Source organism: Mesoplodon bidens (assembly GCF_964165515.1).
Source record: "Mesoplodon bidens genome assembly, chromosome: 3".
Taxonomy (NCBI): domain Eukaryota; kingdom Metazoa; phylum Chordata; class Mammalia; order Artiodactyla; family Ziphiidae; genus Mesoplodon; species Mesoplodon bidens.
In genome coordinates this window covers 90,844,814-90,872,752 of record NC_138178.1, presented here as the reverse complement: position 1 = coordinate 90,872,752, position 27,939 = coordinate 90,844,814, and the positions used below count along the sequence as shown (strand labels likewise).

Here is a 27,939-nt window from a genome sequence, read left to right as displayed (position 1 = left end):
AGCTAAAGTTTCAGAACTCTGGTCTGGGTCGGGGGATTGCCTCTGCAGACTACTTTCAGGGCAGATTGGTCCCCTTGGATGTGAGACAGACAAACAGTGCAGGTGGATCTGGGTTGGCCTTCGCCACCCCTCCCTACCCCTCCCCACCCACTCCCTACACTCTCTACCCCTCCTTACCCCTCCTCCCCAGCCCCCGGCCCCCCTGCCCCAATCCCCTACTCCCAATCCCCCACCCACGCCCTTCCCTGGCTTGCCCTGGAGAGGGAGCAGGGCAGCCCCGCCCCGCCCCGCCCCGCCCCGCCCCGCCCCTCCCCTCCACGCTAGCCCTGCCCCGGCTGTCAGGGACTAGGAAACCCCGCCCCGGGCCGGGCGCGCGCTCCCAGGCAAAGCCCAGCCTACCGCCCCTTATCCCCAGCTCTGCACGGGACCGCCAACCGAACCACCTCAAGAGCTGCGGATTGCAGCCTCGGCGGACCCGAGAGGTAGAGAGCGACATGGCGGCGGCCAAGCCCGAGAACCTCTCCCTGGTGGTACACGGACCCGGAGACCTGCGCTTGGTAAAACCGGAATGGGAGTGGGAAGTCTTGCCCGTTCCTGCCCTATTCACTTCCAAGCGCAGCCGCGGTCTGAGCTGGCCAATTCCAGCGCGGTGCGGGCCCCACACTGCGCGCCCAGGCCGCCCAAGTAGGAGCTGGTTACCATGTTGGGGGGAGGGGCACGATAGGCGGTTAGTTCTAAGGTGCTAAGAGCAGGGTTCTTGTCGCGTGTCTTCCGGAACCTAGCCCCGTGGCCGGCACGTGGCCAGAACCCAGGAAGGTTGCAAAATGATTGAAGCCTTCTCTCTCCTTTGCCAGCTGCAGATTCATAGTCCAGCCTCTTGTCATTGCACTTTGCAGAAGAGATACCAGAGAGGCTGCCTGATTTAGGACACGTGCTGAACTTCTTCTCTGAGTAGGCAGTGCAGGGCAGAAAGGGGGGCCATAGGGACATTTAAAAGCTGTGGAACTCGTATTTAATCTTTCATGCTTGGGGCTGATAAAACCTCCTTTGCAAGATTATGATGATCAGCGGAGTACCTAGCACTTAATAGATACTCAGAAAGTGCGAGCTCCTTCCACTTTCCTGCCAGCACAGGCCTCCATCTCCAAGACTCTTGGTGTTCGCCATGCCTGTGCCAGATTTCTGGATCTTGATAGTCTTCATGTCTCTAAAACTCCTTTCCTCCTTACCTCCTGTAGGCATCTGGTTCATGTTCCAGCCATTTTCCTTCCTGATGCTGCTCCCCTGTCCGTTTAAGAGCATTATGTGTGTGTCTCCTCCACTCGAGATCCTACCTCTGCTCAGTGGCTCATGGGGCCAAAGTTCTGGGAGCTGCAGAGTCAGCCCTGTGGTTGTGCCAGGGCTCCCTGACAGAGCCCTTCGCAGGCGGGCCTGGGCAGTGGGTATGTGGGACCAGTGCCAGCCATCTCTGCTGTTCCCTAGCACTTCCTTCCCCCTCACAGAGAACATGCGCCAGGGTCTAGATTGGAGAGACTCAGAAAAGTATCCAGATTAGCAGTTCTTGACTGTTTGAGAATCTGTGGTCTCTCTCCCCACAGAATGCAAACAGATGGAGTTTGGCAGCGGTTTCAGAGAGTTCATGGACTTCCTTTAAGCCTCTCCTTCATAGACCCTCTAGAGGTCTGTGGACCCCAGACTAAGAACTCCTGCCCAGAGCCAACTCATTTCCTCAGCTGAGGAAAGTGCCATCCCCAAGGTGACAGGCTTCATTAGTTAACAGGGCCCAGAAAAGAACCCAGAAGTTCAGACTCCCATTCTAGTGTTCTTTCTACTCCCCTTGGAGCTTCCACCCAAGGTCCTGAATTAAAGTGACACTATTAGTTTTTATTGCTGCAAATGCCAGATGGTATTATGAAGAAAGGAAAGTGGTACAGCTCTGCACAGCTTACAGAGTGATTTCAAACTCAGTCCTGCATTCTACAAACATTTACTAGATGAGAGGGTGCCTGCCATGTGCCAAGCACTGGGCTGGGGGTCCAGAGAGGAGGAGGAGGACACAGCCCCTACGCCCAAGCTGCTCTAGGGAGTCAGACAGATGCTGTAAACAATAAAACTGTGTGAGGGCTTTGAAGGAGCATAGAGTAAAGGCCTCACAGGGTGCCCTTGGCCCAGGGTAGAGGCCCTGGAAGAGATGGATGCTACTTAGCTGTTTCTTGGATGGAAACTGGGGGTCATTCATGTAAGTGGAAGAGCAAGTGCAAACTAAGTGAAGTACAAAATCGCAAGTCTTGTTTATCGGTCCTGTAAATAGTGTGATGCACTGAATGCACCGGTGGTGAAGCTGGAGAGGTAGACAGGCCCTGCCTCTCCATCTGCTCAGGGCCTGCCTTAAAGTCATGTACCTAATAATGAGCAGAACTGTAATTACAACCCCAGGATCTGCTTTACCTTAATTCCTAAACTCAGGCTCTCCCACTGCTCAGCCACTGTTTATGTGGCTCTGTAGAACAAAGCCTTGAATAAAGAAGAGGGAGGGTGAGGAGGCTCACCTACAGTTGGTCTTATTAGCTGTGCCTTAGAATCCACTCCCTGACCAAATTAGGGGCTGGGTTGGGGTGAGTGTATCCTAAAGAGATGAGAATGTGATAGGCTGGAGAATGTAGCTTATGGTTGTGGGATTTGTACGCTAACTGGGTGAAAACGTTCATTCAGGGTGGATTCAGGAGGACCCCAGCTCTGTTGGAGGTGATGGGGTTCATTTACTAGACAAAGGAGAGTAGATTAAAATGATGAGATCAGGCTTGAATTTAAGATGTCTCTGGGACAGGACATTTTGGGGTCTCTGAGAAATTACCTTGGTTCTAGGGATCTGGAGACACTTGCAACCCAACACAGACCCTTCTGGCCCTCACCACTCCTTCCTGAGCATGGTCGTCCCCCAGCACCTCCATAGGGAACCCCCTGGTAGGGTATCTCTGCCCTAGTACCCCCTTCCTTAAAGCAAATAGGCTAAGTGTTTTGGGGTTGAAATGGAGTTAGACCTGGGCCACTTGAAACTTGTCCCCTACCTACCAGGAAGGAAACCTGACACCCAGCCTTCCTCCTACCTGCCTGTGGAGAAGGCAGGATTCCCTTTTCTTTCTCCAAGCTGTGGCTGCAGGGAAGGAAAAATTAAACTCCTTCACTACTAGGTAGCTAGTGATCACCACAGTACCAGCAAGGGTGGAGGCAGTGCTCCTTGGCCTGGGGACTCGGGCCTGCACAGTGGTTTGGGCTTTGGGGCATTTATAAGTTGGGTGGTAAATCAGAGAGGGTGGGAGTGTGTATACACATGTATATACTGAGAGACTGTCGGTTTCTTTATATCATTCCTTATCATGAGGACTTAGGACTCCTATATCCCCTCCTCCCCCCACACACACCATTTTAAATAGAGAACGTGGGGACTTTTAAGGAGCAGTGGAAGAGGTGACCAAGCTGATGCATAGAGACGAACAGCCTATCAGCAAACAGTGTCAGCTGGCTGAGATCTCTTCAAATGGAAACAGTGATGAGGTCACAAGCCAGGTTGGGGCCAGAGTGGAGTTTAGCCCAGCTCTACTGCTTCTGGTTGTATGACTTGCCAAATTACTTTCTGCTTCAGTTTTCTGTCTGTATAATGGGGATGATAGTAGTACTCACCTCTGGGTTGTGTGAGGATTAGATAGTATCGGCGAGTAAGAAAATTTCCTCTACCCTTCTTGGTTCTTGTGGCAGGTCTAAGAATTAAATTTACATGAGACGGGAAAAACAAAATTTTATTAACATGTATACATGGGAGAGGCCTAGGAAAACTGAGAAAGTTGCCAAAATGGCCAAAGCCCTCACCCTAAATACCATCCTCAGCTAAAGAGAAAAGAGGATGTTGAGGGCAGGGAGAGTCACTTATGGGAGGTTGCCAGGAAAAGCACAGAAAACAGGGGTAAGATTGTTATACAGTTTTAAGTCATTGCCTTCTCCACTGATGAGTTTCTAGAGATTTGGTCATCCTCCTCTTTTTGGTACTTTGAGGGAGACACCCTTATAAGTGGAGGTTTCCCTTACAAATGTGTCACTTGGGTTTTCAGAGCTTTTCCCAAATCTGCTGTTTCTTAAAAAAATAACCAGCTTAAAATAATTAATATGCCCTAGAGACATATTTTGGGATGGCAAATTCTGCTCCCCTACAGAATTCTCTCTCTGAATTACTAGTTCATGGAGTTGGGATATCAAATAGTCAAATTAGTTTTTCTTTGAAGAAGCTGTTTGATGGGATAGTTTGTGCTTCACAAAGTATCAGAGATGAAGGACCAATTTTATTTTTATTTCCAATTGGCCATGGACCAATATGTTTGTACCAACATTTGGATGTTGCAGCAATGTCAGAGTGCTGTAAACATTTCTAAATGCTCCTATCAATTTCTGTGCGTATTGCATCACCTATCAGGGCCAGTCCATGGAGCATACTGAGTACATGTTATCTCCCTTATTCTTTTTTTTTTTTTTTGCGGTACGCGGGCCTCTCACTGTTGTGGCCTCTCCCGTTGCGGGGCACAGGCTCCGGATGCGCAGGCTCAGCGGCCATGGCTCACGGGCCCAGCCGCTCCGCGGCATATGGGATCCTCCCAGACCGGGGCACGAACCCGTATCCCCTGCATCGGCAGGCGGTCTCTCAACCACTGCGCCACCAGGGAGGCCCCTCCCTTATTCTTGATAGCCAGCTCTATCAGATTCCAGGCATCTGGACAGGGAAGAACAGGAGCAACGAGGTGGACACCATGCAGGGGATGTAGTCACATTTTTGTTTTATGATTAGCTGCATGAGAAGACAACAAGTTAAAGGGTAAAGAATCATTTCAGAGTGACGGGTTAATGTTGTTTAATTACAAAGGGCAGAGAAAATAGTGTGTCAACATCACGTTTAAACATTAATCAGAGTACCATGAAGATAGTTCTTAGTGGTTTTGCTCTGTGAGGAAATGTATTATGCCAGATGTCAAAAGAATTGCTTTGAATCTGTAATGATATTTTAAAAAGTAAGATAATTCTGTATCTGTAATACAGCACATTCAAGGCATCCCCTCCTTGCATATACACGTTGCTGTTAAGATTTTGGGTGAGGAGGAGGGGATTATAGAAAGAGTGGGGCGTGAACATACAGCAGTCAGAATGGTCCTAAATGTCAGGTCTCTCCCTGGTTTTGCTACTAGTAGACAGAGCTGCTTGCTTCTATAGAATCAAATTAAAGGGCCCTGAAAGGCTTCAAGGAAAAGCTGGGTTAAACTGGGAGATTACTGTGAGTGAGGAAATGCAGGCCACTTAACCCTTTAATACCTGAGCTAGACTTATCAGTCAGAGGCAGTTGAGACTGAACAGAATCTAAAACTCCTTCAGAAAAAGAGAAAACTAGGTAGTAGCAAATAGCCTAAAGAAATGCCTCCTTTCACTTTCATCTTAATTATGTTTCAACAATAAAACAAAACCCAACCAGATAGACAATAGGCAGTTAAATCCAGCAAATACTGCCATCTCTGCCAACTCCTATGGAAGGGCAGTGCCTTTGTCTGCAAAAGACCAAGAAGTAGAAAGCTAACATTTTCCCCTAAAAGCAGGAGGAACAGTAAACAATACCACAAATAGGATTTTAACATTTTATGTAATAAGTCCTAGCACTACTAAGAGACCTGGTAAAAGTAACCCTGTTCTGTGGGGAAAACTAGAATTATGGATGGATGTGGGGAAAATTTCTTTTAAAATTGCATGATAGAGAAATTACGGAGGAAAAATACGTACTCATGTATACAGTATTGGCATCCACTTGTTAAGTCTTTTAGTGTGGCTGTTAAAGCTGGCAGTTTTCCCCAAACCAGATTTACAAGAAGAACATTAATTATTGGAGAAAATATGGTTGGATTTTGTGAAGTGATATTCAGCTCAATAATGTTTTAGAAATGTAAATGTTCAGTTACATAGACCTGAACACAATGAGCACTTAATCAGTGATACCAATAGGCTAGAGCATCCAACCAAGCTCAGAGTCTTCATATTTTCGCTTTAAATAAAGAAGTATCTAATAGGTTCATGTATAGTTATATTCATACATTTTGAATTAGGAGGAATTTTTTTATAGTTTATTTATCACAGCTGAGAAATAATCCTTTAACCATCCCATATGGATTCAATTGTGGGTGCTGGGGAAGCTCAGGAGAGGAAGGATGATGAGGATAGGGAAGGCTTTTTTCAGGAAGTCATTGTTTCTCTCCATGTTCATGATTCATGTTCATGAGTCTCTGTCCCTGACCCATGCCTGATCCGCAGTCCCAGGAGTACAATGACCTATTGGACAACCCCACCTGGATGTCCCCCGACACCACAATCCCAACACACTCAAACCTAAAATCTCCCTGAGTTCCCACAGGAATTAGAAAGTCATTCTAGATGTCTCCCTAACCCTCACTTCCCACCTCCTGTGGGATCTCAGTGAAGAAGGAGGGGAATTGGCCAGTGGAGAAATGGCCCCCTTGAGGTGAGGGAGTGAGTGTGCGGTGGTTTGGGAATTGCAGCAGGTTTGCAAGGAGGCAGATAGCCCGCAAAATGAGGGGTTTAGGATTTTGCAGGGCCACTGGGCACTTTAAATGAATTTGCATTTTAGAAAGATTGTTATCAGCAGGAGGCTGGTTGGAGCCCAGAGAGCCTGGGCTGGAGGCTGGAGACTGGCTCAGTGAACTTTGGGAGAGTGTCTGACCCTTCTACTTTGACCCCAAGTTTGCCAGGACAGGACCAATGCGGCTAGAACAAAGCCTTTTAGGATAAAGTGGCCAAATGGGAAACATTTGGATTTTCCTCCCACCCTCAAAACACCCTTCAAGCCCTGAAGGGAGGGGGAAAGTTGAGGAGGGAGGGAAGCAAAAGTAAGATTGTCTGCTCTGCTCTCCTTAAGGGTGTAGGGCAGCCAGCCAACAGGTTGACAGGAGACCTGCAGGCAGAGCAGGTGGCAAAGGTGGGCTGCAAGGACCTAGGGCAAAACTGGCTGCTTTCTCCTAGCCCTGCCTGTTGTCCCTTACTCTAAGGCAGGGAGCACGGCTTTTACACTCAACTGATAGAATCAAGCCTAAAAACACTGCTGGAATCCTACTTGACTTTCTTCTGAATTCCAGCCTTTTAAGGAGCAGTCAAGTTCTCTTAATATTGACGTGAAAACAAGAGAAATACAGCTTTTCCCCAAAACAATTTTTAAAAACTACCCTTTTCAAAAGGAAACAGACAAGGTTGTCCAGAGCTGGTTCAACCATATTGTGAGCTGATTATACAGAAAGGATTTTGATTTTATTTCTTTTGTAATAAGAGCTAATTTATTTACTGTGAGTCGGGCACTGTTTTTGTTTTGTTTTGGCCGTGCTGCATGGCTTGTGGGATCTTAGTTCCCCGACCAGGTATTGAACCCTGGCCCTTGGCAGTGAGAGTGAGGAATCCTAACCAGTGGACTGGTGGGGAATTCCCAAGGGCACTCTATTTTATGATTATCTTCATTATACAGGGGAGGAAATTGAAGGCACAAAGAGGTTATGTAACTAACTGCCCCGAGGTCACACAGCTCCTGGAGGGGAGCCTGGGTTTCAGCACAGACAGTGATTCCAGAGTCTGAGTTCTTCACCACTGTACCAGCTATGTTGTCTGGAGGAGGGAAAGGGCATCGTCTAATTTCTTCTCATGTTGAGGCCATTGCTGCAATCCAGGCAAGATGTACTGAGGGTGTGAACTCAGATGTGCAGCTGGAAGTTGAGGAAAGGGGACCAATAGTGTGTATAAAGGAAATACATATTTAAGCTAATTTGAGAAAATATATTTAGGAAAGGCAAGATAACATTTAGGATGTGAGAGGCACTTGAGTTGATTCTGTGTTCCCACAGAGAGTTCTTCCTGAAGTATTTCCGTGATTTATTTGTGATGGTGTTGCCGGTGGTGGGGAGACCTGAAGGTCATAGAAAGGAGAATATGTAAGTTAAGTATTTCAGTGAAAAATGCTGTAAAACTTACATAACTCAGTAAAGAACGGTTACTCAACTCCTCTTTATCCCCTTGTCACTATCACTCACAGAAAGATAAGAAATCCTGTTCAGGAAACTATGAATATGCCTGATTACAAAACCTTTGGGAATGAAGAGAGGGGGCAGGGGGTTAAAAGTGAAAGTTCGAGATCTCAGAGGAGCTAAGAAATTTTGATACATGAGAAATAGGATAAATGAAAGAATATCACCCCCGTAATCTGACAGAAAAGGAGATTAAGTAAACAGGATTTAGCCAACATCATACCAAGGAACCATAAATGAAAAGCAGGGTTTTTTTAGTAACCATGCTCTGATAACTTCTGAAGACATTGTGAGCCCTGCAGCCACGCTTAGGATAATATTTACAAACTTAATTAAAGACTGATCTTAACATGGTCTTGTGCTTAGGTGGCATGTCTCCTGCAGAGAAGAGCGACAGGAGCCAAGCTGAGCTGTAAGGGTGATTAGAATCAACAAGAAAGAGAAAAAAAAGAAAGTTGGTTTTCAGGGAGAGGTATTTAAGTTCTCCATAATGTGTGTTCTGCTACTAAGGAAAAACCAGGTTATCGGCACAGCACCCTCTGGTGTCCAGGGGAGACGCTGCATCTTTGCCCAGGTGGTAAGGGCAAAGTTGGTCAGCTCTGTTAATTCCAACAGCCATTTACAGTAGTAATCTCTAGTGACCCAAGGGCAACTTGGTGTCCCCAACTGTGGCTTTGAGTTTGGCTCTTACCACCTTTCCACCCCAAATGGGGTGTTTGGGCCTGGCCTGGTTGGAGCCAAGGATATGAAGAGTATGCTGTGGAATTCCCAGTGCCCGGGAAGCTGCCTACTAGTGCCTTTAGGGGGCTATGAGGGTGGGGGAGAGTACAGTTCCATGTTTGAAACAAAAGGCCTTACTTACTCTTTAGTTTCAATTTAACCTGCAATTTTAAATTTTACTCTGTGTAACAGAAGCAGAACTTTACACAGCAGTCCCTGATACTGTGTAATGCCAGATGTGGAACCAACAATTTTGAGAAAGGTTTTGGTGACAGCCAGGTATCCGGAGTTGCCCGTCCTAGATGGATTCCCTCCTTCCCTCCCTCCTTTCCTTCCTTCCTTCTTTCCTCTCTGCCTTCCAAATTTATTAAGGGATGAAAAAGCTGCCTCTTGACCCCACGTCATGCTGCTTTGGATGCAGCTCCATCATTTACTACCTTAGTGTTACTATAGACAGATTGCTAAATCTCCCCATTCCTCAGCCTCATCATACAAAAAATGGGATAATAATAAAGGCACTACATAGGATTGTCCTAGGGATGAGCTGAGGTGATGCATACACAGCACTTAGCACAGGACCTGACAAAAGGAAGTTGGTCAGTGTTAGCTAATCAGCATTAGCATTATCCCTTTGACCTTTGTTTCACTGGAGACAGGGAGTTCAAATAAGCATTGAGCTGTTACAACAGAAAGGGCTGGTAATCTCCAATGAGCAAGAACCTCAGACTTCCTGTGGAAATACTGTTATGGAGGGTGATTATTTAACAAGTACAAGCCCCCCAGGTTTGGAGCAGGGCACTGTACCTGGTGCCAGAGATGGAAGGCATAGTCTTTGGCAACTAGGTACTTATCTTGCTAGCAAAATAGCCCTAGGATTATTATTATTTTTTTATATTGGAGTATAGGCGATTGACATGTTGTGATAGTTTCAGGTGCACAGCAGAGCGACTCAGCCATACCTATACATGTATCCATTCTCCCCCAAACTCCCATCCCATCCAGGCTGCCACATAACACTGAGCAGAGTTCCCTGTGCTATACAGTAGGTCCTTGTTGGTTAACCATTTTAGTGTACATGTCGATCTCAAACTCCCTAACTATCCCTTCCCAGCCCTAGGATTATTTATTGCTACCCATAAAAGCATCCGGGGGAGGCCTTCTGAAGGAGGCAAGGTTTGAGCAGTGCTTCCTCCCAGAGCACTGTGCATTGGGCCCAGTTCCAAAATACTCATCCCCTGATTGACTTTCCTTACATCACCACTGAAGGAGAAAAAGCAGATTCCACCTTGGGGATGCAGTGGGATGCAGTGAGGCAGGCTTGGGAGTCAGACACACCTGGGATTAGACCTGGTTTATCCACTCTGGCCATATGACCTTGACCAAGTTATTTAACTTCCTAGCCTCAGGTTTCTCATCTACAAATGGTGGCCATGTGCCATGATGTATGTAAAGCCCAGTAGACTGTTTGGCACACTATGTACAGTGAACACTTTTTTTTACATCCCTTCTCCCTCTTCTTGCTTGGCTGCCTTCAAAGGATTAATAAAATGAACACTTGGATTTGGCTACTCACTGCCCTTCCTCCTTGTCACCAGGAATTTCCTAGCCAGTTGGCAGTGGGGAAAAAGCTTGGTAAACTATCATCATCCTCATCATAAATAGCTATGAACACCAGATTGCTTTTTAACTCGGTGAGAGTGGGCAAAATGCAGGTCCTATGTGTTCCCAAGGGGCCTCTAAAACACCACATGGGAGGTTTTGGAAGAGAGTAAGTAACAACTATTGGTCTGTGCACTGATGTGAATGAGCGGAGCACACACACTTTCTCCAACCTGTCTAGAGACAAAAACCCTCCTATGCAACTGCCAGAAACACCTCATCGTTGCCCTGTATGAGTTTGCCAGACCAAACAAATCTGTATCTAAGGATGTATTTTCCACATTCCATATTAGAGACCCAGAAGCATCCTTTCTGCCAGGGTGTGCAAGTAGTATACTTTTTCTTGGTCCACGGCAAATTGCACCAGTGGGTGGGATGAGGTCAGAAGTTAGAGTCAGCAGTATTCAGGGTAGCCCCTCAGGCATCCACCCAGCAGCAGTATGGTCTGAGTCTATGTTAATTATAAGAAGAAGTATTTGAATGAAACTTTAATTTAAAAAAAGATTGAAAATGTTCGTAAGGTAAAGTTATTATGCATACTAAATGGTTTTTCTATTTTGTTTCCTTTAGGAGAACTATCCTATCCCTGAACCAGGCCCAAATGGTAGGTCCTGGGAATACTTGCCTTATGTTTTATTGTTTCTTATTGTTTACCCTGGAGACACATGTGCATTGCTCATTTAGCCCTCTTTCCCTACTGTTTATTACTTAAAAGCCTCCATTAAAAACTATGCTTTTGTTAGGCTTTCAACATAGTCCATTGTCCCCAGCATGACTGGATAGATTCAATCTGGCTGCTACATGGAATAAAAGAAACAGTGGTAGAACCAAGAGAGTTACCATATCAAACTGCTGACTTGTCCCAAAGAGTTTTTGACATAAAATTCTTCAATTTATGGACCAAAGGCAGTATTGTTACTGTTTTGAACTAATGACAGAGTTACTCTGTCCTCTTTAAGCTGGAGGGTGGCTTGTATTTGGGTGGCTTATATTTGGGTGGCTGAATCATGTCCTAACCCTAATCCAAACTTTGAAAAGGAGTGAGTCTATAGTTCTTAATCTTTTAATTACAAAAGGGAACACCCAGGAAGGTCCAGGAAGACCAGAACTTTCTGTCCTGTGGAGATGGGAGGGGCTCCATGCAGCCCTACCCTACTACCCTAATCAACCAGGAGCAGAAAGCGGGTGAGCACACTGGGGCAGGGTTCCCTTCACCTTTGCTCCAGTCCTTCTGGCCGAACCTGCTGAGCTGAGCTGACATGCACGTTTCCTGGGGTGGTGTCTGTACCTTTGGAGGTCATGCCACCCTCTTAGCTGTGGCAGATCACAACTGACAGTTCTCTAATTCCTTCCATCTCTGGAGTCCCACAGCAGGAGGTAAGGCTGGTGGTAAGGGGCAAAGTGACTGTAGATAGCTCATCCCACACCCAGCCACTCGGGTCCTTGATGAGTTGGGGGTGTGCTTCCCCACCTTGTCCCACCTTACCCCAGAACTGTGGCTTCTGTGTGAACATCAGATTGAAGGCAGCTTTCTTGGAGCCTCTAGAGCTTTGCTACTCAAAGGCCAGTTGGGTTACTGATTTATTATAGCAATAAGAATACAGACAATAGCTGTTTCTATCAGTGTTTACCAAGTAATGTATATTTAAGGCTCAGTGTTTTTACTGAGATATTATGTTCAGAGAAGTGAAAGAGACACTTCATTGTGTTCTGAAAAGTTGGTGTAGATTCCAGAAGTGGCCAGAAAAAAGGGGGGGGGTGCTGTTTTGTATCCAAAGGATCCTTTACTGTTTCTCTCTCTGGAGCAGCATCCTGCTCTCTTTCTTGCCACCCTTCAATTGGAAGGGGAAATGATGGTAAATTTCAGCTAGAGTTCTAGCAACTCAAATTTAATCTCTTATTATAAATTGGTAACTTCACAAGAGGAAACTCTGAGATAATTTTCGTAACTCGGATGACTTTTCCCTACCTTTGATCTCAGGATCTACCCTGCCACTTCTTACTCTGTTCACCAAACCCAAGGATGAAGGAAGTTCTAAAGAGCCACACCTCTTGGATCTCCCATGGTCTGTGGCAAGGGCAGTGTGTAAGACATCTTAGTGCAGAGCTGAGCTTTGGATCTCTTTGTCTTTCTAAGGCAGAACTTTTTCTCAGGGAGATATTTTGTAATGTGGTAAACTTAGACTAGGCCAGTAATCCTTTGGGATTTAATTCAACAAAGGGGCTCAGTAGCATCATTATTTTAAACTTGGAAAGCTGACAACAGCAATATCACCAAATCTCACTATATTCAAACCTGTGAAGGAGAAATGCCAGTTGAAATCTTTGGATGGTTTAAATTAAAGGTGCACTTTTGAACAAAATAACAGGCATGAAGAACTCAGCCTGATAGCACACAAAGTATTGGCAAGCCTAGATTGTGCCACCCTCTCTCATGAATAGATAAGAATCAAGCATAGCATATTAATTGTCTGGAAACAGTTATCTCCTAGAAAACAGGTTTTTTCTCTTAGGTAGTTGACACACTTCTTCCTACTAATAATATCTTTCATTCGGTACTAATCAGAGTTCTCCAGAGAAACAGACCTGAGAGAAAAGTTATTATTTATACTTATTTATATATAGATTTACTTAGATATAGAGAGAGACAGGGTGGGGGAAGCTGCCTAGTCTGAAATTTGTAGAGATAACCAGCAGGCTGAAACTTCAGTTAAGTCTTGAAGAGAATCCCATCTCCTTCAGGAAACCTCAGAATTCTTTTAAGCCCTTCAACTGATTGGAGGAGGCTTATCCACAGTATGGAGGGTAATCTGCTTTACTCAAAATCTACTGGTTTAAATATTTGTTTTATTGAGGTATAATTGACATATAACGTTATATTAGTTTCAGGTACACAACATAATGATTTGATATCTGTATACATTGTGAAGTGATCACCATAATGTCTAGTTAACATTTGTCATCACAAATAGTTACAAATTTCTTTTCCTGTGATGAGGACATTTTTTTGGGGGGGGGTGCTGCATTGTGCGGCATGTTGGATCTTAGTTCCCCGACCAGGGTTGAACCCATGCCCCCTGCACTGGGAGTGCAGAGTCTTAACCATTGGACCGCCAGGGAAGTCCTGACGAGAACTTTTAAGATCTATTCTCTTAGCAACTTTCAAATATGCAACACAGTGTTATTAACTATAGTCACTATCCTGTATATTACCTCCCTATGACTGATTTATTTTATAACTGGAAGTTTGTTCCCTTTGACTTCCTTCACCCATTTCACCCATTTCACCCACCCTCCACTCCCTGCCTCTGGCAACCACCGTTTTCTGTGTCTATGGAGCTTGGTATGTTTTTGTTTTGTTTTGGTTTGGGTTTTGGTTTTAGATTCCGCATATAAGTGAGATCATAAGGTATTTGTCTTTCTCTGACTTATTCACTTAGCATAATGCTCTCAAGGTCCATCCATGTTGTTGCAAATGGCAAGATTTCCTTTTTTTAAAAAAACTATTTATTTATTTATTTATTTGTGGCTGCATTGGGTCTTCGTTGCTGCGCATGGGCTTTCTCTAGTTGCAGCGAGCAGGGGCTACTCTTCGTTGCGGTGCACGGGCTTCTCATTGTAGTGGCTTCTCTTGTTGAGGAGCATGGGCTCTAGGTGCATGGGCTTCAGTAGTTGTGGCACGTGGGCTCAGTAGTTGTGGCTCGCGGGCTTAGTTGCTCTGCAGCATGTGGGATCTTCCCAGACCAGCGCTCGAACCCGTGTCCCCCGCATTGGCAGGTGGACTCTTAACCACTGCACCACCGGGGAAGCCCCAAGATTTCCTTTTCTTATGACTAATAGTCCATTGTGTATATATGCCACATTTTCTTTGTCCATTCATCCATCAATGGACACTTAGATTGTTTCCATATCTTGATTATTGTAAAGCTGCAATGAACATGGATGTGCTTAAATGTTAATCACATCTAAAAAACACCTTCACAGCAACATCTAGCATTTAACCAAACAACTGGGCACCAGATCCAAGCCAAGCTGATGCATAGAATTAGCCCTCACATGCAATTATTTTGCTCTGTGGAAGCTTTCTTGCCTTACAAGACTTAATCAAGGTTTCTGTTTATCTTGTTTTACTCTGTGATCTAAATCTTTTACCTGGCCTTTGAAACCAAGCCCTCTCGTTCATCCAGAGGAAAAACTCCAGGGTGCCTCAGAGGGACAGAGAGGTCCTTCCCTCCCTCACTTGTTTTTTCCTTCTCCTTTATCTTATCAGAGGTGCTGCTGAAGATGCATTCTGTTGGGATCTGCGGCTCAGATGTCCACTACTGGCAGCATGGTCGAATTGGAGATTTTGTTGTGAAAAAGCCAATGGTGCTGGGGCATGAAGCCTCAGGAACAGTCGTAAAAGTGGGATCATTGGTCAAACACCTAAAACCAGGTCAGCAAAGCCCTTCAGCCAATGGATTTGTTTATTTATTCAACACAAATATTTGTACGTGATTTCTCAGGGTCAGGCCCTCTGTTAAACACTGGGGATACAGCAATGAACAAGACAGTCTCAGTTCCTACACACATGGATCTTATGTTCCGCAGGAGAAGGCAGCTGGGACAGACAGTAAATTAATCAAAATTGTGTTGAGGGCAGCAGAGGAGAATACAGGGTGCGATCGGTGTATACTACCCTCCAGGCCCATGGCTTGTCTGAGGAAGGACAATTAGTTCAACATCTGAAGGCAAGTAAGAAATAAGCCAAGTAAAGGGGAGGGGAAAAACGTTCCAGCCACAGGAACCACAGAATGCCTCTACATGCTAAGAACCAGGGCCTTCTATGCAGCATTGATCTTATTGGATGACTGGGAAACCACCAATATTTTTCTAGATTTGCTTAATTCAGGGAGGGATTCTCAGCTGTGGCAGATTGTGATGTTCCCCAACTCAGTGAATTAAATCCAAGCTGTCTTAGAATAGCCAGCTGTTGGCTTTAACCTTCCTTTCCTGATGAGGCCACTGAATAGCCTGGGGATGATGGATTATCTGGGGGAAGGAGGGAGTTCTCAGGAGGTGCCATCCTGTGTTATAAGGCTCTCTGAGCCTGACTGCATGGTGAGGGATCCACGAGCTCTGAAGAAGCTAGGCATGTGTCTCATTTGGGAATGTTAAGTCAGGCCCTCCATTTATCATCAGTGAAGTCGAGAAAGCCCCTGAAGTTTTGCAGGGTTATCCCAAAGTGGAAGGTTCATAGGTTCCAACAGCCACTGGTTGGTTCTTACCTGTGGGACAAGGTCTCTAAATATAAGTCATAATAGGAAGTGGGCTTCTCTAAATTTAAGTTATAACAAGCGCTTAATCAGCATCTACAATGGGTCCAGCCTTGTGCCCAGTGCTTTGGGGGATATAGAAAATTGAGAAGGTATGATCCCTGGATGCTTCAGTTTAGTTGAGGAGACCAGATATCAGGATATACATAAATACTTATATACATAAAAACCTATATATATATATATACATGTGATTATTTTAAGTTGCTGATCTCTTAAGTTTAAATGCATTTTAACAATCCTGCACTTTTACTCCCCCAATCCAATGTTCAATGTTTTCGACATCATATTTTACATATTTTTGTTTTGTGTATCCCTTAACTTCTCATTATGGATATAGGTGATTTTACTACTTTTGTCTTTTAACCTTCCTCCTATCTTTATGAATGATTGATCTACTATCTTTACTGTATATTTGCCTTTAACAATGACATGTTTCCTTTCATAATTTTCAAATTTCTAGTTGTGGTTTTATTTTCCACTTAATGAAGTCCCTTTAACATTTCTTGTAAAGCCATTTTAGTAGTGCTGAACTCTTAGCTTTTGCTTGTTTGGAAGACTCTTGATCTCTGCTTCAAGTCTGAATGATAGTCTTGCCAGGTAGAATATTCTTATTCCTGGTTGTAGATTTATCCCTTTCATTACTTTCAATATATCATGCCACTCCTCTCTGGTCTGCAGAATTTCTGCTGAAAAGTCAGCTAGCTGATAGTTTCATAGGAGTTCCCTTGTGTGTCACTAGTTCCTTTTCTCTTTAAATTTTGCTTTGGGTTGATCTTGTTTGAGAGTCTGTAGTTTCTGGACCTGCATATCTGTTTCCTTTCCCAGGTTAGGGAAGTTTTCAACTATCATTTATTCAAATAAGTTCTCTGCCTTTTTCTCTCTCTCTTCTTTTTCTAGGACCTTTATAATGTGAATGTTAGTATGCTTTTTTTTTTTTTTTTTTCCCCCCGGTACGCGGGCCTCTCACTGTTGTGGCCTCTCCCGTTGCGGAGCACAGGCTCCAGACACGCAGGCTCAGCGGCCATGGCTCACAGGCCCAGCCACTCTGCGGCATGTGGGATCTTCCCAGACTGGGGCACGAACCCGTGTCCCCTGCATCGGCAGGCAGACTCTTAACCACTGCGCCACCAGGGAAGCCCCCTAATGTTAGTATGCTTGATGTTCCAGAGATCTCTTAAACTATCCTTGTTTTTTTTTTTTAATAAATAAATTTATTTATTTTTGGCTGCATTGGGTCTTCGTTGATGCACAGGGGCTTTCTCTAGTTGCGGCGAGTGGGGGCTACTCTTCGTTGCGGTGCGTGGGCTTCTCATTGCGGTGGTTTCTCTTGTTGCGGAGCACGGGCTCTAGGCACGCAGGCTCAGTAGTTGTGGCTCATGGGCCCTAGAGCACAGACTCAGTAGCTGTGGTGCACAGGCTTAGTTGCTCCACGGCATGTGGGATCTTCCCGGACCAGGGCTCGAACCTGTGTCCCCTGCATTGGCAGGCAGATTCTTAACCACTGCGCCACCTGGAAAGTCCCAAACTATCCTTGTTTTAAAGAATTTTTTTTCTTCTACTACTCTGTCTTCCAGCTCACTGATCCATTCCTCTGTATCATCTAATCTGTTGATTACTTCTAGTGTTTTTTTGTTTTGTTTTGTTTTGTTTTTGGTGGAAAGGAAAGCTTGCTTTATTTTAGATGCCAGCAACCAGGGTGGGGGAGGGAGGGGGGAGGGCGGACGCCTGTCCAAAGGCCACTCCTCCCTCTGACAATCAGTTGGCTACAGCTTTTATAGACTGAGGGAGGGGGCTACATGCAAAAACAGCACAGTCAGCTCTGACAGTCATCTTGAAACTAATCATGAGGTGGTCTGATCAGGGTCATCTTGATTTAAGTACATTTAGGCTTCAGTTCCAGGGTCAGTTTGTTCCCATTTCCTTGAAGCCAGTTCTCGGAGTTGTGGCAGCTTATGTCATGGCTTCAGTCTGGTCATCATGTAGTTAATTTTTTCCACCTGGAAGGGGGTTTCACTATCTATAAGACAGCTCACAGGACATGGCTCAGAATATTATCTATAGCCCTTGAGAAGGAACTAAAGTTCCTTGAGTATGCTTAATGACTAAATTATTATTATTTGTTCTCCTTTGACTGTTTTCCTTTGTTTCTGCATTTTCTCACTTCTCTGATTAAACTTATTCTCTGGCTAAAGTTTTTCCACAGGCAAAAGGCAGGCTGAGGACATGGGGGGAAGGACCATAGTAGGGTCCTGCTCTGTTTCAACATTGTCAGATCATATTAAAAAATGTTGTCTATAGGGAACCCCCTTTTTTTTTTTTTTTTTTTTTTTTTTAAAGAGCTTCAAATGCTTAGCTTTTTATTTATTCATTTATTTGTTTATTTAATTTTGGCTGTGTTGGGTCTTCGCTTCTGTGCGAGGGCTTTCTCTAGTTGTGGCTAGTGGGGGCCACTCTTCATCGCGGTGCGCGGGCCTCTCACTATCGCGGCCTCTCTTGTTGTGGAGCACAGGCTCCAGACGCGCAGGCTCAGCAGTTGTGGCTCACGGGCCTAGTTGCGCCGCGGCATGTGGGATCTTCCCAGATCAGGGCTCGAACCCGTGTCCCCTGCATTAGCAGGCAGATTCTCAACCACTGCGCCACCAGGGAAGCCCGGGAACCCCTTTTAAAATATAAATATTTAAATAGATTACAAATAAAAATATACAAAACGTTAGCATGCACACACTACTTAAGAGAAAGCCAGTGACTATATTAATATCACAAAACATACAATTCAGAGCAAAGAATATTACAAGGGATAAAGAGAAGTATTACAAAAATTCACCAGAAAGACATAATAATTCTATATTGATGTACCTAACAATAAAACTTCAAAATATACCAAGGAAAGACTTATAGAATGAAAGGAGAAATAGACACGTCTATATTTATAGTTGGAGACTTCAGTATTCCTCTCTAAAAAACTGATAAAACAGGAAGGTGGAAAAATCAGAAAGGATACAGAACACCTGAATAATACTAAAGTCAACTTGACCTAATTGCCATTTTTAGAATGTAACACCTAAAAGCAACAGAATGCACATTTTTTTTCAAGTACACATAGAACATTCACCATGATAGAACATGTTTTGGGAAATAAAACCTCAACAAATTTAGAAGAATTTAAGTCATACAAAATACATTTTCTGATCATAATGGAATTAAACTAGAAATCAATAACAGAAGGATATCTGGAAAACTCCCAAATATGTGGAAATTAAATGACACTCATCTAAATAAACCACATGTCTAAGAAGAAGTCACTAAGGAAACTAAAAGAAATTTTTTTGAAATTAAAGGTAATAAAAAAACAATGACAGTTGTGGGATGTGACTAAAGTAGTGTCTGGGGGAAGTTTATAGCATTCGATTCTTATATTAAAAATAAGAAAAGTCCCAACTCAGTGATGTATACTTCCACCTCATATCCTGCATGAAAATAAAAAGTCAGATGGAGTAGTAAATAACTTTATTCAGAAAGGCAAATCTTCTAAAACTATTATAAGGAAATTTGGGAGGGAGTTCAAGGGAAGATTGTAGGGGTACAGCACAGTTTTTGATTTTCCATATCACCCTGCTAGTGTTTGAGAGTCTCCTGAAGAGGCAGGGGGCGGCTGTGGCTCACCGCGGGGACAAGGACACTGGCAGCAGAAGTTCTGGAAAGTACTCCTTGGCGTGAGCCCTCCCAGAGTCCGCCATTAGCCCCACCAGAGTCTCTAGTGTATTTATTTTTAATTTCAGTTATTGTATTCTTCAGCTCTGTTTGGTTCTTCTTTATATTTTCTAACTCTTCGTTAAACTTCGCACTGTGTTCATCCATTCGTCTCCCAAGTTCATTGAGCAACTTTATGATCATTACCTTGAACTAACTCTTTATTGGGTAGATGCTTATCTCCACTTCACTTAGTTCTTCTGAGGTTTTATCTTGTTCCTTTGTTTAGAACATACTCTTCTACCACCTCATTTTGCCCAATTCTGTTTTTATTCCTATACATTAGTTAGATCAGTTTCATTTCCCAATCTTAGAGAATTAGACTGATGTAGGAGATATACTATGGGTCCAGCAGCATGCTCCCTCTGGTCACCAGAGGGGTGTCACCTATGTGGGCTGCATGGGGCCTTCTGTTGTGGCATGCTGACTACTGTGGGTTGGTGGGTCTGGTTCCTGACCTAGTTGGCGGCCATGCCCTGCTTTGTGCTGAGGCTGCCAGCCACTGGTAGCTGAGGCTGAGTCCTGGCATGGCTGGCTGTGCAGCCTGTGGGGTCCTGGGACTGGTTCTGACTGACTGGTGGGCACGTAAGCCCTTTGCACTAATAGGCAAGAGGGAGAACTCCAAAATGGCACTTGTTAGCACCAGTGTTCTTGTGGTAGAACAGGCTCCCCCAAATTGCTGCCGCCACCATCTGTGTTCCCAGAAGGAGTCCCAGTTACCTCCTGCCTCTCTGGGAAGCTCTCCAAGATTAGCAAGTGGTTCTGACCCAGCTGCCTTTCAAATTACTGCCTCTGGGCTTCCCTGGTGGCGCAGTGGTTGAGAGTCCGCCTGCCGATGCAGGGGACACGGGTTCGTGCCCCGGTCCGGGAAGATCCCACATGCCGCGGAGCGGCTAGGCCCATGAGTCATGACCACTGAGCCTGCGCGACCGGAGCCTGTGCTCCGCAACGGGAGAGGCCACAACAGTGAGAGGCGCGCGTACCGCAAAAAAAAAAAAAAAAAAATTACTGCCTCTGTGCTGGGTCTCAGTGTGTGAGATTTTGTGAGTGCCCTTTAATAGTGAAGTCTCTGTTTCCTACAGCCCCCTCTGGCTCTCTTGTACAAAAGTCTTGTTGGCCTTCAAAGCAGATGTTTTGGGGATTCATCTTCCCAGTGTAGGACCCCTTGGCTGGGGAGCCCGATGTAGGGCTCTGACCTTGATTTCTCTTGGAGGAGAACTTCTGCATTTGTAATTATTCTCCTGTTTGTGGGTTGCCTACCCAGAGGTGTGGGTCTTGACTATACTGTATCTCTGCCCCTCCTACCCATCTGTTGTTGTTCCTTCTTCATACCTTTAGTTGTGGAAAATCTTTTCTGCTAGTTCTCATTGATAGTTGCTCTGTAAATGTAATTTTGGTGTGCCTATGGGAGAAGGTGAGCTCAGGTTCTTCTTACTCTGCCATCTTGGTCACATCCTCCTGCCTTTTTATCTTATTGTTTGAATTTCCTCTGTGATAGTACCAGCTCAGATAATTATAATAATGATAAATTCAATAAAGATTGTTATTAATGCTACTATATATTACTACTACTACAATCACCATCACTACCGGTACTTTTAATGTGTACTTACTACATACCAGTACTACAGTATCCGGCAAGTCCTTTGAACACAAAAGACTTATAAAAATAGCTTAATATGTCTCTGTTTGGTGAAGGGCAGACCTCTCACAGGTTCTTCTCAGGCTCCTAACACAGTCCTCAGGCACAGGTGGGCCCTAACTCTGTTAGTACGCCCTCTGGGGGCAGGGGTGGGGATTGGCTGGGAAGGGACTTGAAGGAATGAAATTTCTGAGGTAGTGTTAATGTTCTTTGTCTTGATGGGAGTTTACGTTACACAAGTGAATGCCTTTATCAGCTTCATCTAATGATCTACTTAATATTTGTGCATTTTGTCAGCATCTAAACTTTACCTTAATAAGGAACCATAAACAAGTTTTGAACTCTAGTTAATGATATGCAAGCTGAAGTATAATGATAGGAAGCTGAGTGATGTGTACCCATGTGTGCAACCTACTTTGAAATGCATTAGAAAAGAAGATGAATTGATGGATGGAAGAGAGATGGAAGCTGAGTGATGTGTACCCATGTGTGCAACCTACTTTGAAATGCATTAGAAAAGAAGATGAATTGATGGATGGAAGAGAGATGGATAGATGGCATGGATATGTGATAAAGTGAATGTAGCTAAATTTTTTTTTTTTTAAGTACCAGGGATCTTTATTCTCAGGGCTGATATTGAATCTGTGGCTGCAGGTAATATGTCACTATTTTGAGAATAAAAGTTCCCGTTATCTTCATTCTTTGCAAGTCTTCAGCCACAAAGTTACACATTATTCTCATAACAAGATAAGTGAATCAGGCTGGAAGGGGATTAAAGAGGTACACTGATGATAAAAGCAAAGGGGAGCAAACACTTCTACAAGCATATTGTCCCAGTTACCTTGAAGGTTAAGTTTCAGATTAATTTGTAGCTAAGTGTTAAGTGAAGAAACCAAGTTGAGAACATCTGGGTGTTCACCATACAGTTCTTTCAACTTTGCTGTACGTTTGAAAATTTTCATACTAAGAAGATGTAAGAGCCAATTCTAAAGCTGGGTTTCCAAGTGGGCCTAGTGAGACACAGAATAGAAGTACAATAGAGCTGGCCATTCACAAGCCTGAATGTTACTCTGCTCTACCAGAGTCTGAGGCCTCTGTGGGTCATTTGCCTTAGTGGTTCTGCTAACCAGGAATCATTTATTGTCTAGGAGACTGAACATAAACCATGCCATCATTATGACTCCCTTCAGCATATTATCAAAACAGGTGAAGAAAAAAATGCCTGCAAATTCCACACACTAGCCACCTCTTTCACAGCAGTTTGAAATGGGAACTAAACCTGGCTTGATGGGACTGGTTGTGTGTTTCCCAAGCTGGGAGGTGGCTGTGGAGCTGGAGGGGCAAGTTGGCTTGTTCCATGAGCCAATAAAAGAGCAGGCAAGCCAAACCAGCCTGTGAAGAGGCAGACTGGTCATTTTCTTCCAGAGTGTATGTGCTGCATTTGGTATTTCCTTTGCAAGCACTAATGGGCTGGGCTTGCCTGGCGTTCTCTGGGTCCCCAGCGGGGAGGGAGGCTCATTTGGCCAGATTCCCCTGCTGGCATCTGTCCATGAGCACGTGTCTCTTCACAGCATCTCTGCCCCTGCCTGTGTTTTTTTTTTCCCCCAGGTGATCGTGTTGCCATTGAGCCTGGTGCTCCCCGAGAAGCTGATGAATTCTGCAAGATTGGCCGATACAATCTGTCACCAACCATCTTCTTCTGTGCCACGCCCCCTGATGACGGGAACCTCTGCCGGTTCTACAAGCACAATGCTAACTTCTGCTACAAGTTAGTGCCCATGGCCCAGCTGTGCCACCTGGGACCTCTTCTCCAATGTTTGTTTGGTGCTCTTCTAGTTTTCTTCATTCTTTTTAGCTCATAATTCTAGACATGAGGCATCCCTTGGCAGGCCTGCCCTTCTTGGAGGCATTGAGGGAGGGTAGCCTGACTAGGGCTAAGACTGACTCACAGTGCTTGCTTTTAGTCTTTCAGTCTAACTTTCCCTCACCTAGAGCAATAATAGAAAATCATTGCTGAAATCACTCACTCCTCTCCAGCCGTCTTGGAGATAATTTATTGTAGTTGTCCTCCATTATTGGTTTCCACTGCAGCCACAAGAAAGAGATCTTGTAACAGTAGAAACCTTGGCAACAACTAGGGTTTACTGTGGCCTGGAGCCAGGGCATGAGCTTTGGGACCCTGGATCCACTCCCTCCTAGTGAGTGACTGAGGAAATGACTTAACCTTCTTCTGCTTCAGTCTCTTTTAATCACTTGGAGATTAAATAAGGCAATGCACATAAAGTCACAATTATTGTTTGTTTTTTTATTTATTTTTGGTTGCGTTGGGTCTTCGTTGCTGTGCGTGGGCTTTCTCTAGTTGTGTCGAGCAGGAACCACTCTTCGTTTCAGTGCATGGGCTTCTTATTGTGGTGGCTTTTCTTGTGGAGCACTGGCTCTAGGCGCGTGGGCTTCAGTCGTTGTGGCACGCAGGCTCAGTAGTTGTGGTGCACGGGCTTAGTTGTTCTGCGGCATGTGGGATCTTCCCAGACCAGGGCTCGAACCCTTGTCCCCTGCATTGGCAGGTGGATTCCTAACCACTGTGCCACCAGGGATATCCCCACAATTATTGTTATTACGTGCCTGGCCTTGTGCTAATAAGTGCTTTGCATGCCTTATTTAACTTTCATAACTGTAATGGTGAGGTGAGCACCAGTATTGCAGTATTGTGTGAGAGTCAGCAGAGGCAGGAGAAGGCTAACTGGCTAATTGGCTTGAACACAGAACAGAGCCAGGAGTCAAGCTGGGGTGGCTGTGATTCTCAAGCTCCTGCCCTGTGCTCACTACCCTACCTCAACTCTCAAAGTGATTTGGGGAAGTTGTGTCTGGCAGAAGCAGAGTTCTATACCTTCTGCATGGGCCCCAGCCCATGGAGCTCTGGGATGCTGCTTTCCTTCTGAACCGACCAGGCGCATTTTCCTCCTACCCCAGCCTGGCCCCAGCAGTGACTCTTTTGGCCAGGATGGGGCTTGTCTTTTGAAGTCCAGGTGCCAGTCACAGGGGCGGTCTGACAGATCTGAGTTTTCTAGTGCCTACTGGAAGCCTTGAGAGGAGTCACAGGCCAGGGACCTCATGATGAGTTTAAGTCAGCACTCTAGGAGAGAGCAGTTTACCTGTGCAGAGTCCACCTTTGAGCAAGTGGTTCCTGAATCTTCCCACTTTTTCTGGGTCCTTTCCAAGTCAAAGTGGCAAACAAGTGTTTCGTGGAAAGCAGAAGAGCATGGTGGTAAAGCTTGAGACTAACCACTGGTTTTTCCCATTTGCCAACTGTGTGACCTTGAGCAAGGTACTTAAACTTTGTAACCTCAATCTCCTGTGCAATGGAAATAATAATATCGCCATGATGAAATGCATAGAATTAGAGATGGGATTCAGTGGGAAAAGCATATCAAGTACTCAGCACGAGGCCTGGCACTGAAGAGGAGCTCAGTAAACAGTGCCATGATGTGTCGTAGCTATGGCCTTGTATCTGGGAGATGTTACAGGGATAGGCCTGAAAAGGAGCCTTGCACTGGGAATCGTGGGCGGGGGGCGGGGGCGCAAGTGGTTTGCACGGAATGGTGCGGGAGGAAGTGTTCTGGTTGGCAATGGCAAGGGGAGGGCTGTGGAGGGCCTCTAGGGGACATGCAACCCCTACCTTTCCTCTTCTCCTGGGGTACTTTGTATCTATGTCCCCAGCCCAGCCGTGGATCTACACCCTTCTCTCTGGTTTCTCTTTGTGCGGATTTGTACACTGCCACACCTTCTTTATCTTCCGACCCACCTTATTTTCTTTCTGTCTTCCTGCTTCCCCCTTGGCTTCTTGATCGTTCTTTAACCCTTTTTCCTATTTCCTGAATCCCATTTTGAAAACCACCAAGTTGCTTTGTCATTTTCTGGTGTTTATAAAATCATGAACAATTAGGGCCGGGAAGAAACTCATCCCCTTTCCCTCAACCTCCACTGAACAAGGTTGGGGAAGGAGGACCCAGTAACTCTCCCCAGGTCAGTGGCAAAAGGGCTGGACCCCAGGACTCTGGCTATGGCTGCATGTGTGATAAGGCAGCATCTGCCTAATCAGTGGAATAATCTCCCATGTAACAATCCTCTCTCATCACCATCCCCAATCCCATTTCTCCCTGGTATTCTTATTCCAAAGGGAAGTCAGAGCAGAAGATGAGAGGAGCACACAGTTCCTGACCACAGGCCACCCTCAGTTTAGCCCCAGCACCAGCTTTGGGGGAGGCCCAAATGTGAAGAGGCAGGACTGTCGGAGAGAGTGTGTGTGACTGGGGGTCCTTGAGAGAGTTTGGGAATCTTCATTATTTCACTTCAAACTCTTCCCCCTTATTTGGAATTGATGGGGTAGGTTTGGTGGGTAGAAGGGATGATGACAACACTCAGAGCAACAGAGTGGATTGGCGTGTGGGAAATGATGTGAGAGAAGCAGAGGGGAGGGGAGAAAAAAGGGGTGGTGGGCACCAGTCAGGCCAAATGCAGGCCTTGTTATTTATTCTGTGGAGGATCAGGAATAGAAGGATCATGGGGATCAGCACATGGTTTGGCTGCCACTTTTTTCTCTTTTTGGAACTTGAGGGTTTTCACGTTCTTGCATGCGGAGGTTGTGGGTGTGCTGAATAAATACTGGGCAGGGAGGAGCTAGCAGAAGTTAGATGTTAACTACGGAGCTGCTTGTACCGAGAGGCAGCCGATGCGGGACAGGCAGAGGATATGGAATCAGGCGATCTGGGTTTAAGTCTTGTTCTTCTGCTCACTAGCCTTGTAACCTTGGGCAAGTCTCTCAATGTCTTCAGCTTCAGTTCTGCTTCTGTAGAATAAAGGTAAAAACAAAGCCTGCCCGGGAATTCCCTGGCGGTCCAGTGGTTAGGACTCTGGGCTTCCACTGCCAAGGGCCTGGGTTCAACCCCTGGTCTGGGAACTACGATTCTGCAAGCCTTGTGGCCAAAAAAAAAAAAAAACCACCACCACCAACAAAGCCTGCCCTTCCTGCCTGACAAGTTCATGGTGAAGATTAAATGAGATATGGAGGAGAAAGTCTCTAAATCTGTAAAGCATTATGCAAATATTTGCTGTCTTCATCAGTGGGATGGTTAAGAGGGTCAAGGTGCCGGTGGACAGGGAAGTGAAAACCAAGAACCCAGTGGCAAAGGTGACACAGCATTTAATCTGCTTAACCAATCCAGGGACAGCCAGGCAGCTGCTGCTATCAGATGTGGTTCTTCTGGAGCGTGTTAATATGGGAGACAGTGTACAGAGTGAAGTCAGCTTCTAATCACTGTTTTGCAAAGCTGCTGATAGTCTGGATTGTTTGCTAAAACGAAACCAGAAATGTTATAAGTTTGAGAAGCAGATGAAATGCTGGAATGGTATTAAGTTAAACCCTTGTGAAATGAACTTTTCATTTATGAATGACAGCCACACCACACTTTATCTTGGATAGCATTTTCAGAGGGGAGCAGTATGATATGGGCTCTGGAATCAGACATATCTGGCTTCCAGTTCAAACCCTTTAAGCCTCTCAATACTCACTGGTTTTGAATTTTTGGAGCAAGCCATTTAATCCTCCAAGGCTTGGTTTCCTCGTCTGTAAAATGGGAATAATAATATCTACCACAGAACTATTCTGAGGATTTACATGAGTGAATGTATGTAAATTGCTTAGCACATTGCCCAGCACATAAATTAAAGCTCAGTAAATATTAGCTATTGTTATTGTTGTTAACCCAGAAGGACTAACTAAGTGTGTTGAATGACTCCTCAGACTTCCTGACAATGTCACCTTTGAGGAAGGGGCCCTGATTGAGCCACTGTCTGTGGGGATCCATGCCTGCCGGCGAGCTGGAGTCACCCTGGGGCACAAGGTCTTTGTGTGCGGAGCTGGTAAGAAACAGATGACGCCCTGGTTATGAGTTCACTAAAGGGGAATGTGGGGATCCCTCTGCCCATTTCATTCCCCCTCCAAGGGCTGAAATTGGTCCTAGAATCTTTCCGGGTTAGGGAGGATCACAGTGTCCCATTCCTTCAATGACACGCACTTTGCTAAATAAATATCTGCAGGCATGGTAGTAACCAATGTTATTTCCTAGACAACATAGCCCTTTTGTTCACTTAAAGATTACAATTTGGGATTATTTTTCAACCCTTGACAGGAAACTAGGGAAATATTTTTGGTAGTAAAGGGAAGGGCAACTTTTGGAACTTTCAAATCATCCTAGAGAACTGGTCTCCTGGTCCTTCCAGAATGAGGCGGCCCATGGTTACGACCAGCAGAAGGAGTGGGGTCCAGCTCACTGTGAGTCAGCACTCTGCCCACATTGGCTTGCAGCTAGTTGCCTTCTTCCTCCCCTGCTTCCCGTTGCTTGAACAAGCCTAGCGGCCTTAGACTGAATCATCTAGGCTTCTAACTGCTTCTGGTGACTCAAACAACATGCTTCACTCCTTGTGGGTGTGCTCTGGTATTCCTCATACACTTTTATTTTTTTGTGGAGATACAACTGATGTATAACATTATATTAGTTTCAGGTGTACAACATAATGATTTGTTATTTGTATATATTGCAAAATGATCACCACAATAAGTCTAGTTAACATCTGTCACCTTACAGTTATAAAATTTTTTTTCTTATAAGAACTTTTAAGATCTATTCTCTTAGCAACTTTCATACATGCAATACAGTATTAACTTTAGTCAGCATGCTGTACA

The 27,939-nt window shown here is 45.0% G+C and overlaps 1 protein-coding gene across 1 annotated transcript in view; it reads left to right on the top strand.

The window, feature by feature from the left end:
* Positions 1 to 360: 360 nt before the first annotated feature.
* SORD (sorbitol dehydrogenase) overlaps positions 361 to 27,939 on the top strand; it is a 35,748-nt gene continuing 8,169 nt past the window's right edge. Inside the window, exons 1-5 of the mRNA XM_081226825.1 lie at positions 361 to 557; positions 11,058 to 11,091; positions 14,758 to 14,922; positions 22,806 to 22,965; positions 26,998 to 27,116. Of these exons, the coding sequence (XP_081082951.1) occupies positions 495 to 557; positions 11,058 to 11,091; positions 14,758 to 14,922; positions 22,806 to 22,965; positions 26,998 to 27,116 (541 nt within the window). The 5' untranslated portion in view covers positions 361 to 494. The remainder of the gene's footprint in view (positions 558 to 11,057; positions 11,092 to 14,757; positions 14,923 to 22,805; positions 22,966 to 26,997; positions 27,117 to 27,939) is intronic.